General features: G+C 41.0%; 1 protein-coding gene across 4 annotated transcripts in view; it reads left to right on the top strand.

Annotated features, from left to right (window-relative positions):
* Nucleotides 1–6,511: 6,511 nt before the first annotated feature.
* CFAP92 (cilia and flagella associated protein 92 (putative)) overlaps nucleotides 6,512–13,730 on the top strand; it is an 83,820-nt gene continuing 76,601 nt past the window's right edge. For 2 of the 4 annotated variants that reach the window (XM_045023352.1, XM_045023349.1), the window contains exons 1-3: nucleotides 6,538–6,767; nucleotides 7,560–7,898; nucleotides 11,173–11,372. In XM_045023352.1, the coding sequence (XP_044879287.1) occupies nucleotides 7,595–7,898; nucleotides 11,173–11,372 (504 nt within the window). In that variant the 5' untranslated portion in view covers nucleotides 6,538–6,767; nucleotides 7,560–7,594. Of the gene's footprint in view, nucleotides 6,772–7,559; nucleotides 7,899–11,172; nucleotides 11,373–13,730 lie in introns of all 4 variants that reach the window. The other 2 variants (XM_045023351.1, XM_045023350.1) reach the window with 2 other exon arrangements.

The following is a 13,730-nucleotide window of genomic DNA, read 5'->3' as shown; positions in this document are numbered from 1 at the left end:
TGCTTAGTATAGTTTGTCTATGTATGACATGGGCGGTGGCTACTGGAGGCTGGGGGAGGCTAAGCCTCCCCAAACCTCTGGTAACTGCTGCAGCCCTGGGGCTGGGCTGTGGCAAGGCTCAGAGCTCCTCTGGGAAGCCTAGGCTTAGGCTTCAGCATCAGCCGGCCGGGCCTCCTCCGGACTGCTCTGGGTCCCGGCAGGCCAGCTTTGATTTGGGGCTCTGCTAATGGTTGGCGAGAGTGGGGGAGTTGAAGGGGCAGAGTGGGGGCAGGGCCTCGGGCGGAAGGGGGGGCTAGCTTCCTCAAACTGGGGGTATGCACTGCCCATGATGTATGATAAAGTGTTAACAGAACATGCAGGAAACGGATGTCCAGTGACCTCAGTAAATATAGACCGTGTGGCATTTAGAAAGACTTCATATTGTACTGTGCTAGAGCTAGAAGTACAGATTTTATGCCAAACATCTTGTTTTCCCAAATCCTTTCTAACAAAGAGGTGATCATATGCGTTTTATGTATAACTTTGGAATTAATATTGTATGTCTCTTAAGCTTCTTCTATCGCAGAAGAAAACTTATGGGATGAACTAACAGCAGTAATAATGGTACAGTCTTGTCCTTGTCATATTCTAAGTTATCTGCTACCTGCCTTCTTGTTTATTAGGCCCAGCGATGTTTGGAAAAGTTTTGTATATACAGTAAAATACATAGGGAAAATGATAAATATGGAATGGCGTCTCATTATGGGAGGCAGTGTTGAGCAGGAGGCTGAGTTAGGACACTGGAATTCTATCTTCTGCTCTACTGGTGACTCACTGCATGATGTTGGGTAAATCACTTCACCTTTCTGTGCCTTAGGTAAAGCATGTAAATTTGGTACTTGCCTCAGTGTTTTGAGGCTTAATTATTATCTGTATATTTTCAGCAGTGAGATAGACACATTTTACAGAGGTGTATGAAGATAAGATCTCTTCCCTTTAGAGTTTAAGTAGACAATATGCAGACAAGGGAGTGGGACAATTTTAAAACAAAATTAACGTGAGTGCCTGATTCACTCTCCAATTTTTACAGTTTCAGTTTTTTAACACACACACGTTAATTTCTGAAAGTTAACATGTGTGATGCCATGCCAGGGTTTATAGGTGTCCTTGAGAAAGATGTGTTTTCAAAGTTCACTTATTCTGCTGAGATTTTTGATGACAGTCTGTCAGCCACTGTGCATTGCTCTATATTTAAGAAACAAAAACATCTTTCTTGAAATTAATTGCCCGAAGGTTTGTCATTCATCATACAATAGCTTGTATATATGAAATTGTTTTGACTATATGGTGTATAACTAGTATAAACTGTAAATTCCCTGTTTCTCCATCCTTGTTATGTGCATCACTGGAGTACATTGTCAGCGCTCACCAAAGGATAAATAATAATGTCTATACACTAACTGGTATTACACTGGGAAAATTTCATATATATTTGGTATATATATATATATATATATATATTCCCCGATATAACGCAACCCGATATAACATGAATTTGGATATAACACGGTAAAGCAGCGCTCTGGCGTGGGCAGGGCTGCGCACTCCGGTGGATCAAAGCAAGTTTGATCTAACGCGGTTTCACCTATAACACAGTAAGATTTTTTTTTTTTGGCTCCAGAGGACAGCGTTATATCGGGGTAGAGGTGTATATAAAAAATCTTGAGAGATGATGGTTTTATCCTTCCATAGTGTGTTCCAACTCAGCTGCTGAAAATTTGAAAGCTGAAACCTTTTGAATGATTATTTGCAAATATGAGATCAAAGATGAAATTTTGATCTAGAAGTCCTAAGTAAACTCCAAGCATAAGCTGGTACATGGGCAAGCACTTATACCTAGCAGAGGTGGCGAATGCTTTACAAATGAATGTAATAATAAGTATGTGCCAGTGCTTCCGTCATCCTGGCCCAGATTTCTAGAATTATGTGGGCACATAACTGCATATATACATGCTCAATTAAAGATCCACCTGGCCCTTTGGCCCCACAAATACTATGACTGTATGGATAACTCTGGTAATTGCAAGCAAATATTATGCACATGCATAATTCTTAACATCTGGATCCTAGTATACCATGAAGGGTCAGATCAACAGAGCAACAAGGAGAGTATATTGGAGGGCACTACCACTCCTCATTTTAAGTCAATTGTCACCTTTCTTTCACCATTTATTTCAGCATTATCACAAATATAGATTGGGGGAAATCCCAAAATAATGTATAAAATCAAGAAAAACAGCCCCCCCAGTCACAGAAATTAGAAATGGGGGAAAAAAACAGATTCTTCTTCTCACCTGACCCTTCTCGCACAGGACCAGTGCAGGGCACAATCGTGAACATATCAGATATCTAACTGATACGACACTTGATTGTAGCCAAGAGGCTAAAAAGTAGGGCTGTCAAGCGATTAAAAAAAGGAATCACAATTAATCACGCTGTTAATAATAGAATAACATTTATTTAAATATTTTTGGGTGTTTTCTACATTTACAAATATATTGATTTGAATTACAACACAGAATACAAAGTGTACAGTGCTCACTTTGTATTTATTTTTATTACAAATATTTGCACTGTAAAAAACAAAATAAATAGTATTTTTCAATTCATCTAATACAAGGACTGTAGTGCAATCTCTTTATCATGAAAGTTGAACTTGCAAATGTAGAATTATATACATTGTTTTATTTTTGAATGCAGTTTTGTGAAATTTTAGAACCTGCAAGTTCACTCAGTCCTACTTCCTGTTCAGCCAATTGCTTAGACAAACAAGTTTGTTTACATTTGCAGGAGATAATGATGCCCACTTGTTTACATCACCTGAAAGTGAGAACAGGTGTTCTCATGGCACTGTTGTTCCCGGCGTTGCAAGATATTCATGTGCCACATGTGCTAAAGATTCATATGTCCCTTCATGCTTCAGCCATTCCAGGGGACACGCGTCCATGCTGATGACGGGTTCTGCTCGATAATAATCCAAAGCAGTGTGGACCGATGCATGTTCATTTTCATTATCTGAGTCAGATGCCACAGCAGAAGGTTGATTTTTGTTGTGTGTGGTTTGTTTGTTTGGTTTTTTTTTTTTTTTTTTTTGGTGGTTTGGGTTCCATAGTTTCTGCATCAGAGTGTTGCTCTTTTAAGACTTCTGAAAGCATGCTCCACACCTCATCCCTCTCAGATTTTGGAAGGTACTTCAGATTCTTAAACCTTGGGTCGAGTGCTATAGCAGTCTTTAAAAATCTCACATTGGTACCTTCTTTGTGTTTTGTGAAATCTGTAGTGAAAGTGTTCTTAAAATGAACAACACATACTGGGTCATCATCCGAGAGTGCTATAACATGAAATATATGGCAGAATGCAGGTAAAACAGAGCAGGGGACATACAATTCTCCCCCAAGGAGTTCAGTCACAAATTTAATTAACACATTTTTTAATGGGCATCATCGGCATGGAAGCATGTCCTCTGGAATGGTGGCCAAAGCATGAAGGGGCATATGAATGTTTAGCATATCTGGCATGTAAATACCTTGCAATGCCAGCTACAAAAGTGCCATGCAAAAGCCTATTCTCACTTTCTGGTGACCTTGTAAATAAGGGGAGGGCAGCATTATCTTCCGTAAATGTAATCAAACTTGTTTGTCTTAGCAATTGGTTGAACAAGAAGCAGGACTGAGTGGACTTGTAGGCTCTGAAGTTTTACAGTATTTTGTTTTTGAGTGCAATTATGTAACAAAAAAATTCTACATTTGTAAGGTGTATTTTCATGACAAAGAGATTGCACTACAGTACTTGTATGAACTGAATTGAAAAATATTATTTTTGTTTATCATTTTTACAGTGCAAATATTTATAATAAAAAATAATACACTTTGATTTCAGTTACAACACAGAATACAGTATTTATGAAAATGTAGAAAAACATCCAAAATATTTAATAAATTTCAATTGGTATTCTATTGTTTAACAGTGTGATTAAAACTGAGATTAATTTTTTACATCGCAATTAATTTTTTTGAGTTAATTGTGAGTTAACTGCAATTAATTGACAGCCCTACAAAAAAGTAACTCATTGAATCAATCTCAAATGTAAAATATTAAGATCTGCAGGGAGCTCTGACTTATTCTGCCAGAGGGCTTGCATGTTGGCTCACAGGACAGACTTGACTATAGTCCATCTACAAGGGTACTACTTAAAGGGAAGACTGTTCTGAATTTTGCTATGGAATGGATGCAAATAGCAATACCGCCACTAAAAAGGCCCCAAATCTGTCAGAAAAAAGGGGGTTGCACCTATGCTAAATCATTCTCTCCTTCCCTGCAAAACCTATGTGAACTCCACACTGTTGGGAATACTTAGGTTTTGCAGGCATGGCTAGCCAGACAAGGGGCACAATCGGAGTTCAGACCACAGCATCACCTGTCAAACCAGCCACAGCATCTCTGGTCTCACTTTATCATTCTGTAAAATATGTAGAGTTATACTTGCCTATGCCACAAAGCTTAATTTATTATTTTTAGTGAAATTCTTTGAAATATCCAGATGAAGAGGCACCGCAGAAATACAAATCGCCACATTGTAACAGCAGTCACTTATTTTAAATGGGTGGCTAACCTTACTCATCAATCACAACACAGATTCTACTATAAGAATTCAATAGCAATCTTCAAACAGGACTATTTAATATAATCACAAATTAAATCTTAAGCAAAGTAAAAACCACCATAAAATGCTCCATGTATTGTCCCTCTGTGGTGTTAAAAATACCCCAATATATTTATTCAGGGCCTTAAGACAAGTTGTTGTTAAATTTTAAATACATTAATACACCCATTAAAAAAAAATTAGCCTACAGCATGCTAGACCTGAAGAAGAGCTCTGTGTAGCTCAAAAGCTTGTCTCTTTCACCAACAGCAATTGGTCCAATTAAAGATATTACCTCACCCACCTCCTCTCTCTACACAGGAGTTCTCAATCTGGGGGTCAGGACCCCTCAGGGGGTTGTGAAGTGTCAGCCTCCACCCCAAACCCTGCTTTGCCTCCAGCATCTATAATGGTGTTAAATATATTAAAAAGTGTTTTTAATTTAAAAGGGGGGTCGCACTCACAGGCCTGCTATGTGAAAGGGGCCACTAGTACAAACGTTTGAGAAACCCTGCTCTACAGAATATTAACTAGACATCTAAACTTCCAGTGCCTTTGCCTGGATCAGCATCTCATTCCCTATTCTGAGCAGTGACTTATTTAAGTAGTGTTAGTTGTTTTTCTTTCAGGCTCTGCTGACCACTACTGAAGTACATGTATTTCTCATCAGCTAGCTCACAATCAATCCAATCTAGCAGCCTTACTCCCACCAGCTGTAATTTTTGTCATGCCTCATTAAACTAAGCAGGGTTCAGCTAATTCTGTAGGTAGACAGGAGACTCTGGAGTAGACCAATGGGACTTGTAGGAGTTGGGTGTTGTTTTAGTAACTAATCCTTCTTCTCAATCAGTATTGAAGCAGTGCTCCAGCCAGGACTCAACTGGCTGTTGGAAAGGGGACCCAGCATGAGGACGTAAAGTCCCTGCTAGACCGAGTAGTAATTCATACACCCATGTACAATTTCTACTGGTACTATTTAAGCAAATTACAGGGGCTGTGTTTTGTGCCTTGTCACTGATGCAGGCAGCAGGGCATATTGAAAGGCCTATGCTTAGTGCATTAGAAGAGACCTGGTGCTGGTAACATCTAGTTACAGTCTGTCCCTGTAATATACTGTATTGCACAAGGCCCCGCTGCTGTGCCCTGCTGTTATTACTATTATTTGTTTCTTGTTTCCATTTCTGCCCACACTGTGCTAAGCCCTGAACAGGCACAAAAGGCAGCACCAGGCATGGTCCCTCCTTTGAAGTTCAGGAGGCTGTGCCCTGCTGAGGCCTTGTCCTGCCCTCTGCTGCAGTGGGTGATGGCCATGGCATTCCTGGTGCTACCTAGGCATTCCTCGTGCTGCATCCTAGTGATACCTGCAGTGTGCCCCATGCCCCAATGATGCCTGTGTGGTTCCCTGCCTCACATCCCCCTGTGCTACCTCCCCTGCCCAAGGGGTTCCCTGACTCGCATCCCCCATGCCACCTCCCCACGCCCGTGGGGTTCCCCGCCCCGTGCCACCTCCCCACGCCCGTGGGGTTCCCCGTGCCACCTCCCCACGCCCGTGGGGTTCCCCACCCCGCACTCCCGTGCCACCTCCCCACGCCGCAGTAACGTCCTGCGGTTCCCCTCGGGTGAGCCGGTCCGACCCGCCTCTGCCCCCGAGCTCCCAGCCAGGCTCTCGCTCTCCGCCAGCAACTTCTGCGGCCACCTCGCCCCGCCGCGGATCCGTGCGCTCCGTGCGCGCTGGGCTGGGCACGGCCTGGCTCGGGCGCCGAGCGAACGGGGACTCTTTGGCGAGGCGGAGGGAGACGGGACACGCGAGCGCCGGGTTCCAGAGCGTGGAACCCCTCTGTTGCCAGCGCCAGGCTGCGGGGAGCCGGGGCAGGGGTGGCCGCGCCCGCCGCTCCGGTTCCCGGGGCAGGGAAAGGTGCGTTCCCCGCGGCGCTGGCTCGGGCGCAGTTGGGAGCGCTGAGCCCCCTGGCCCTTTGCAGGGAAGGAGCCCGGGGAACCGGAGCGCTCCCTCCTCTGGGTGCTGCGCGGGCAGGGGGCGGCTCTGACACGCGGAGCCTCCCTCGGTCTGGATGCAAAGTTTACAAAGGCAGGTTAGAAGAGAGGCTGTGTTTGCTGGGGGAGGGGTAGCTATGTCTGTGCAGCGCCGGGTCCACTGAGACCCAGGTTCTCCTGATAACCCCAGTGTGTTCTCTGCCGCTGCCTGCCGGTCTCCCGGAGAGCACCGCACGCCCTCCCCAGCTACCGACCGCTGGAACACGAGCAGCTGCCTTGGGGCAGGAATCGCAGCTGCTTCCTAATGGACTCGCTGTTTGATAAAGGCACATTCTCGCTGGTACCGCGGGAGGGTAGTGGCTTTCCCGCTGTACTGGTATGGCAATGCCGGGGGTTACTGTGCTAGGCTCCGAGCACGTGCCTACGTGATTGCAGGATCAGGGCCTTGGTGATTTATATGTGGGTGGGGAAAGTGGGGAAGTTATTTTCATCTCTCTTCCCCTGCCCCTACTCATCCTCTCCCATGAAAAAAAAATCTCTCTTCCTTTTAAAAATTCAGTAGCTTGCTAGCTACCAGCTCAGCTGAACACTTTTTCCCTTTGTGTTATTTCTGTGCTTCGCTTTATTATTTGCCAAGTATGTTGACTTGCTGTTTGCCTTGGGCTGCTGCTTGGAGACCTTTGTGTGGCTTCTCCCTGCCTCCAGAAATTAATCCCTGGATATTATATGTGGGGGTTTAAAAGCATTCCCGAGAGAGAAGTAACAGGTTTTTCTGCCTCCCCTAAACTCCTCTTTCCCACCACTGCATGGGCACTGGCAGAGGTGACTGCTCACTCCTGGTATACAGCGGCAACGGAATAAGGACTTGTCCTTTTCTACTCTGCAGCCAGAGAACCAAGGTGCTGGTGACTGGGTCGTAGGATGGCATTGCAAAAGCAAAAGGAGGATGTCTCTGGGGAGCTGACAGAACCTTTTGCTCAGGATTCAAAGACAAAGATGGTGGAGGAAGAGGAAGAAGCGCTGGTGGAAGTGGAGTTGGAGGCCCTGGGGTCTGAAAGCAGCTTTGAAACTGAAACCCCAGATTTACTTGGGGACGGTGGCCACCCCACCCCTGAGGACGAAGACGGCAGGCCCCTGTTCTTTGAGAAGAATCTGGAGCAACTTGACACCTCACACACAGTAATGTGTACATTCTCAATTTCACTAGCTGTGCCAATGGCTGCAGGTAGGTACCAGACATGACCCCTCCTGTTCCTTTAATCCCTGTGGCTCATCTCCAGACCGAAATGGGATTGGGGAGCAAACTGCAGAAAGGATGTTGGCCCATCCCTTCTAGCTGTAGTTGTGGGTGGGTCTCCTCGCCCTTGTAATACTATCATGCGGTCTTTGCTAATTTTATAGTGTTATATAGAAGATGCTCAAGGGAATGGTGATGGGGAGGGATCCTGCCTTGCGTTGTACCATTAGATTCAGTTTCAGGCTTAGGTCATAGTGACTGAAAACCTTTACCATTTGATAGCTCTTCAGTAGCCAATGTTATTCAAGTCGATGGTCTTAGTCAGTCTTTGCAAAAACAGTCATTGTAATTGATTACTGTGTTTATAATCTGACTGGCGCGGCCAAGAGGTGAATGGCTATGGGGGTTAAACTCCTTTCCTTTAGCTCTAAACGTGGTCTCCTAGATCAGGACTAGGGCTCATTTGATGTGTCAGTATAGAGTAGCTTGGGCAGCTGCTGCTGTGCTGTACTTCGTCTGTCTATGCATTTATTTTCCAGTGAAGAACCTTTTCAGGCATTCCCAATCCTGCAAGAATTTATGCATGTGCTAATCTTTATTCATTGTGAGCTGTCCCACTGAACTCCATTGTAATTTAAGGGAAAGGTGGGTTAGGTTCTATATCTAATTTAGGTATAAATATTTAATACACCTGCTACCATGGTATCTATGTGCGGATGTTCCCAATCAATATGTTTTTACTATAGTTTTAAAATTCTCTGTCTGGAAAATTCTCATTTTTTGTCCTTTGTTTATTTGACAGATCTTGGTCTCCCCTCAAGTGTATATAATGAACATTATTACTTTCAGGATCTTTTCTTGCCTATTCTTCAGCATTACCGATTCTTACACTACTGTGGGAATGACAATATTTAGTTAGGATACAAATTACTTTTTGTTTAATACTGATACTGTTTGTTTTTTTCACACATCATGTGTAATCAGATGAATTTATTATTCATTAAAATAATTCTACAGGATTGCTAGATGCCAGACAGTTCAGCGTCTAAAACCAGGAAAATATATTTCCAATGGACTTTTAACAGTTTCCTGTATGCATCTTTCACTGTGAAGGCTAGAGGTTTATGCAAGCAATCATTTGGATTATAGTATGAATATATGTGGGACAAAACCAGTATCTGTAAGGGAGATTCTGTCATAGCTTCATCTAGTTACAGGTCATGTGTAACCATTAATTTTGTACGATTTTAAAGTAGAACTAAGAATTGGTGCTGGGCTTTACTCAAGAGGTTATGAACGTCATTGAACCTGTTGGCAAACCTGGACTGAGTTTGTAGTTTGTAATGAAAACTGAAACTAAGCAAAAAACCGAAGTGATAAATTTGATGTTACTGCAACTTAGTGCAACTTAGATTATGGGCCTGATGCCGAAGCCGCATGTGGAACTCTTATTGACAGCATTGGGCAGTTCTGTACAAAGAGAGGCTGCAGGATTAGCCCAGATTTTGGGGGTGGGAAGCATTTTCCCTCTCAAACATCCGTTAGTTATAAACCAAGGATTAAAGGGCTGGATTTGCATTATACGTTTTTCTATTCTAGAGAAACTCCAGATGACTGCATAGAAATGCTAAAGTGAATCTGGACAGCTAATATTGGTTGATATATGATTCTATAAACCATATATTCCTCAGCTGATATGAATCAGTGCAGCTTTGTTGAGGTCAATGGAGCTATGTTGTTTTACACCATCTGAAGACCTGATCCAGTAATCTTAAAACAATATTTGGGATGGGAGGAGAGAGAGAAACCTGTATTTTAAACTATGAGGGCAGATCTATAGAAAAAGTTCAAAGGATCAGAAACAACATCATGTTTAAGGAATATTGAAAAAAAAATGAGACAGAAGAACTGGGGCTATCAAATGATTAAAAAAAATAAGAGATTAATCACAGTTTTAATCGCACTGTTAAACAATAATACAATACCATTTATTTAAATATTTTTGATGTTTTCTACATTTTGCACTGTTTTGAATTGTTGTTGAGCAGAACCCATCATCTGCATGGAAGCATGTTTTCTGGAATGGTGGCAAAAGCGTGAAGGGGCTTGTGAATGTTTAGCGTTTCTGGCACGTAAATGCCTTGCAATGCTATCTACAAAAGTGCCATTCGAATGCCTGTTCTAACTTTCAGGTAACATTGTGAATAAGAAGTGGGCAGCATTATCGTCCATAAATGTGAACAAACTTGTTTGTTTTAATGATTGGTTGAACAAGAAGTAGGACTGAGTGGACTTGTAGGCTCTAAAGTTTTACATTGTTTTGGTTTTGAGTGCAGTTATGTAACAAAAAAATCCTTTTGTAAGTTGCACTTTCACTATAAAGAGATTGCACTACAGTTAACTTATATGAGGTGAACTGAAAAATACTATTTCTTTTATCTTTTTTACAGTGCAAATATTTATAATAAAAAATAACATAAAGTGAGCACTGTACATTTTGTATTCTGTGTTGTAATTGAAATCAATATATTTGAAAATGTAGAAAAACATCCAAAAATATTTATAATTTCAGTTGGTATCCTGTTATTGTTGAACAGTGTGGTTAAAACTGTGATTAATCGTGATTAATCTTTTTAACGGTTAATTTGTTTTGAGTTAATCGCTTGAGTTAACAATGATTAATTGGAAGCCCTAATCAGAACATAGCTCAGCAATGTCCCGTGGAAGGCTACTAGCAAACATTTGTTCATTGTATCTTGGGTTTTACTATTATTTTGTGATATTGTGTTCATTGGAAATTTGGGATGTTTGTCCCGTGGATTGAGCAGGACTAGGCTTAAATCTAGTAAAGCTCTTTCACCAGTAACTACCTATTTGACAAGCACATCTTTTTATCTGTTTTCTTTTCTTTATTTAAATAAACCTGAAGTTTTAACTGACAAGGTTTTTTTTCCCTTTTTTCCTATATTAGCTATATTATAAAAAATATAATCAATTACTAATCTGGGAGTAGTATTATTAGAGGCAAATCTAGCCCCTTGGCCTATGGGCAACTTTGCAACAGAACTGGTGTGGTTCTGATGTGGAATAGGGGTATCTGGATGTGGCAGGAGTGTACTTCAGAGTCTTGCTTCTTTCATGCAAGCTGTCTGTGTAGTATAGGGTAATAGGTGGTGGAGAGTTGCAGGGCTGTAGGATCTGTTGCTGTGCTGACCTTGACAACATCTGAAACTTTCTAAATCCATATAAATATTTTTCCTAGGTCCAAAGCATAGGATATCCAATTTAACTGACAGGCAGAGAAAAAAGTCTAACATTGGGAAAGATGCAGCAGCTATTCCAAAAATGCGGCGTTACTACCACATTGAGTATTTCCTTCTACCAGACGATGTTGAGCCTAGGAAACTCGATTTGGCATTGTTTGGTGTGGTGGCCAAGCTGTTTGTGGAATGTGAATCCAAGGTAAATAGTATGATGTTTATAATTTTGGGAATAACTAGTTTTTATTTACTATGACCTCTATTTGGCATAAGAGAGATTTCTGAAATATTTATGCAAGAGTGGCTGTCATACCAGTTTAAAACTGAACAGTCCTGGATGTAGTGGAGCAATGGAGAATGCTTCCAAATGTGATGTAGGTGAGTCATGCTCATACTTTCATTAGCACTACTTGGGCCTTGTCTACACACACAAGTTATTTAACTCGACCACTATGGACTTAATTGTATCGAAATAAAAGTGCTTATATCAGTATAGCTTATTCCCAAACAAGACAGGTGAATAAGCTACACTGATTTAAGGCATCTTTATAGCGGTATAAATGCTTCTGCACTAGGGGTTGTACTGGAATAACTATTTCAGTAAAGAGATCACACCTGTAACTGAAGTAGTTATGCCACTACAAAATCTGTGTGTAGACAAGGTTTGAGATTTGTGCTTTACATTCTTTACAACATATTGAAAGCTTATTCCTTTATAAGAAAACAGCATATATATTTTTTTCAAACTGAAAAGTAAATCATCTTCTAATCAACTTGAAATATTTTAAGTGATTTTTCTTACAAAATAGTAGATTCAGTTTTGGAGAAGCTAAATTATATTCCTAGGAGCGTCCTAAAAAATGTCCTAAGTGTGTGTGTTTTTATAGGTTCAGTCTATACTAATGTAGAAACATGTTATATTGAGTATAGAGAGATGCACAACTTACAGTACACACAGAATTAATTTGGGACATATTTTAATGAGGATGCATTTGTAACACGTTTTTGATCAAAAGCATTTCACAAACTATTGGCTCAATTATGCAGGTTGTTGAGCATCCTCAACTCCCAGTAACTTTTGTGAGAGTTGAGGAATATGGGAGAAATAAATAAAATATTTTGAATATAACCTTTGAAAGTGTAATTAATCATTTATTCCTCCTTCTAATCTCTCAACATGGATGGTTTAATTTGCAGATTTTTTTCAAAGTAAAATAGAGAATGTAGCCATAGTTGGCTGAAAATCTTAACTTCAGAGCTTTGTGTTCAAAAAAGTTCATTTTTTAAAATAATTGAACTGAGAGGAAAACGTGCTTGTTATGATAATGAGACTAGGACATGTATTGTAGCATAAAGGGACTTCGGCCTCCTGTTTATCGTCCCCCTTATTTGTAAAGTGGGTTGTTATCTAAACTAAAAAAGAGAGAGAGAGAGAAAGAACTTGGTCCTATTTTTTTCTGCGCTTTTATATTTTCAGTTAGAAACAGATACCTTTTGGGGTTTTTTGTTGTTAACTGCTGAAATGTTTCTGTTTTTTCTAGGGCATAAACTTGGTTTTGCCCTGTCATTATTATTGGGTTTTTTTTCAGAAGGCCAAAAAACTTAGTACTGTAATGTGTATATTCCATGCTTAGGATTCTCTTAAAGCTATAGCACAAAAGTGGTGCTGTAAGACGGAAGAGTGAATTTAGTTCCTCTCTTTTTGTCAAGGGGCAAAACTTTCAAAAGTGCTTAAGTTACTTAGGCTCCTGAGGCCCCAGTCCTCAAAGGTATTTAGGGCCTAACTACCTTTAAGGATCTGGGCCGTAAATTACTTGGGTGCTTTTGAAAATTTTACCCAAGATTAATAATGAAAATAGAACATCTCTCTAGATGACTTTTATAAATTAATAGTGAAAGACTACTATTAAGCAGAGTTAGATGTGTATTCTTTAACTACCTTTATCTTGGTTTAAAGGGACTGAACAGAGTTATTTAAAAAGAAATCAATCCTAGAAACAGTTTTAAAATCTAAGAGTCATTTTGGCCTGAAGGATATGAGAGAGACCACATCACTGATAAAGGACTTATTCAACTCACCATATGCCAATGACTATAGCGAGCGGAGGTCAAATCTTTCTGGTCTAAGTCTTTCTTAGATAGCCAATGCTCATTAGATTCACTGTCCATTGAGGGACTGGTGTACTCATCCTACCCAAAAAGGTGCTTTTCAGATTATCCCCGAATACCAATGTGCACTGTTTCCACTTGTGACATTTTCACCAACTCCTTCAGAACACTTGTTCCTGGAGTGATACTTTTTGAGTATTGACAGTCCAGTGTTTAGCTAACTCACTAGTACACAGCTGTTGCTGTATTACTCCAGTAATTCTGTAGTGAAAATTACAACTATGCTTCAGGAAGTGCAGAAAGACGTGGGGCAAGTACACTGAGCACCTTCAGTCTTTGGCACGGCTCGCTGAGCTTCCTTTTGCTTCAGGAGCACGACTTAATAAGGGCCATCTTGGAAAATTAAATTGAAATTGCTTCCAGGTGAAGGGCATAGTTGAATAATGTGGAT

Source organism: Mauremys mutica, chromosome 7 (assembly GCF_020497125.1).
Source record: "Mauremys mutica isolate MM-2020 ecotype Southern chromosome 7, ASM2049712v1, whole genome shotgun sequence".
Lineage (NCBI taxonomy): Eukaryota > Metazoa > Chordata > Testudines > Geoemydidae > Mauremys > Mauremys mutica.
Note: the sequence above shows the minus strand (reverse complement) of the source record. Positions and strands in the feature narration are given on the sequence as shown.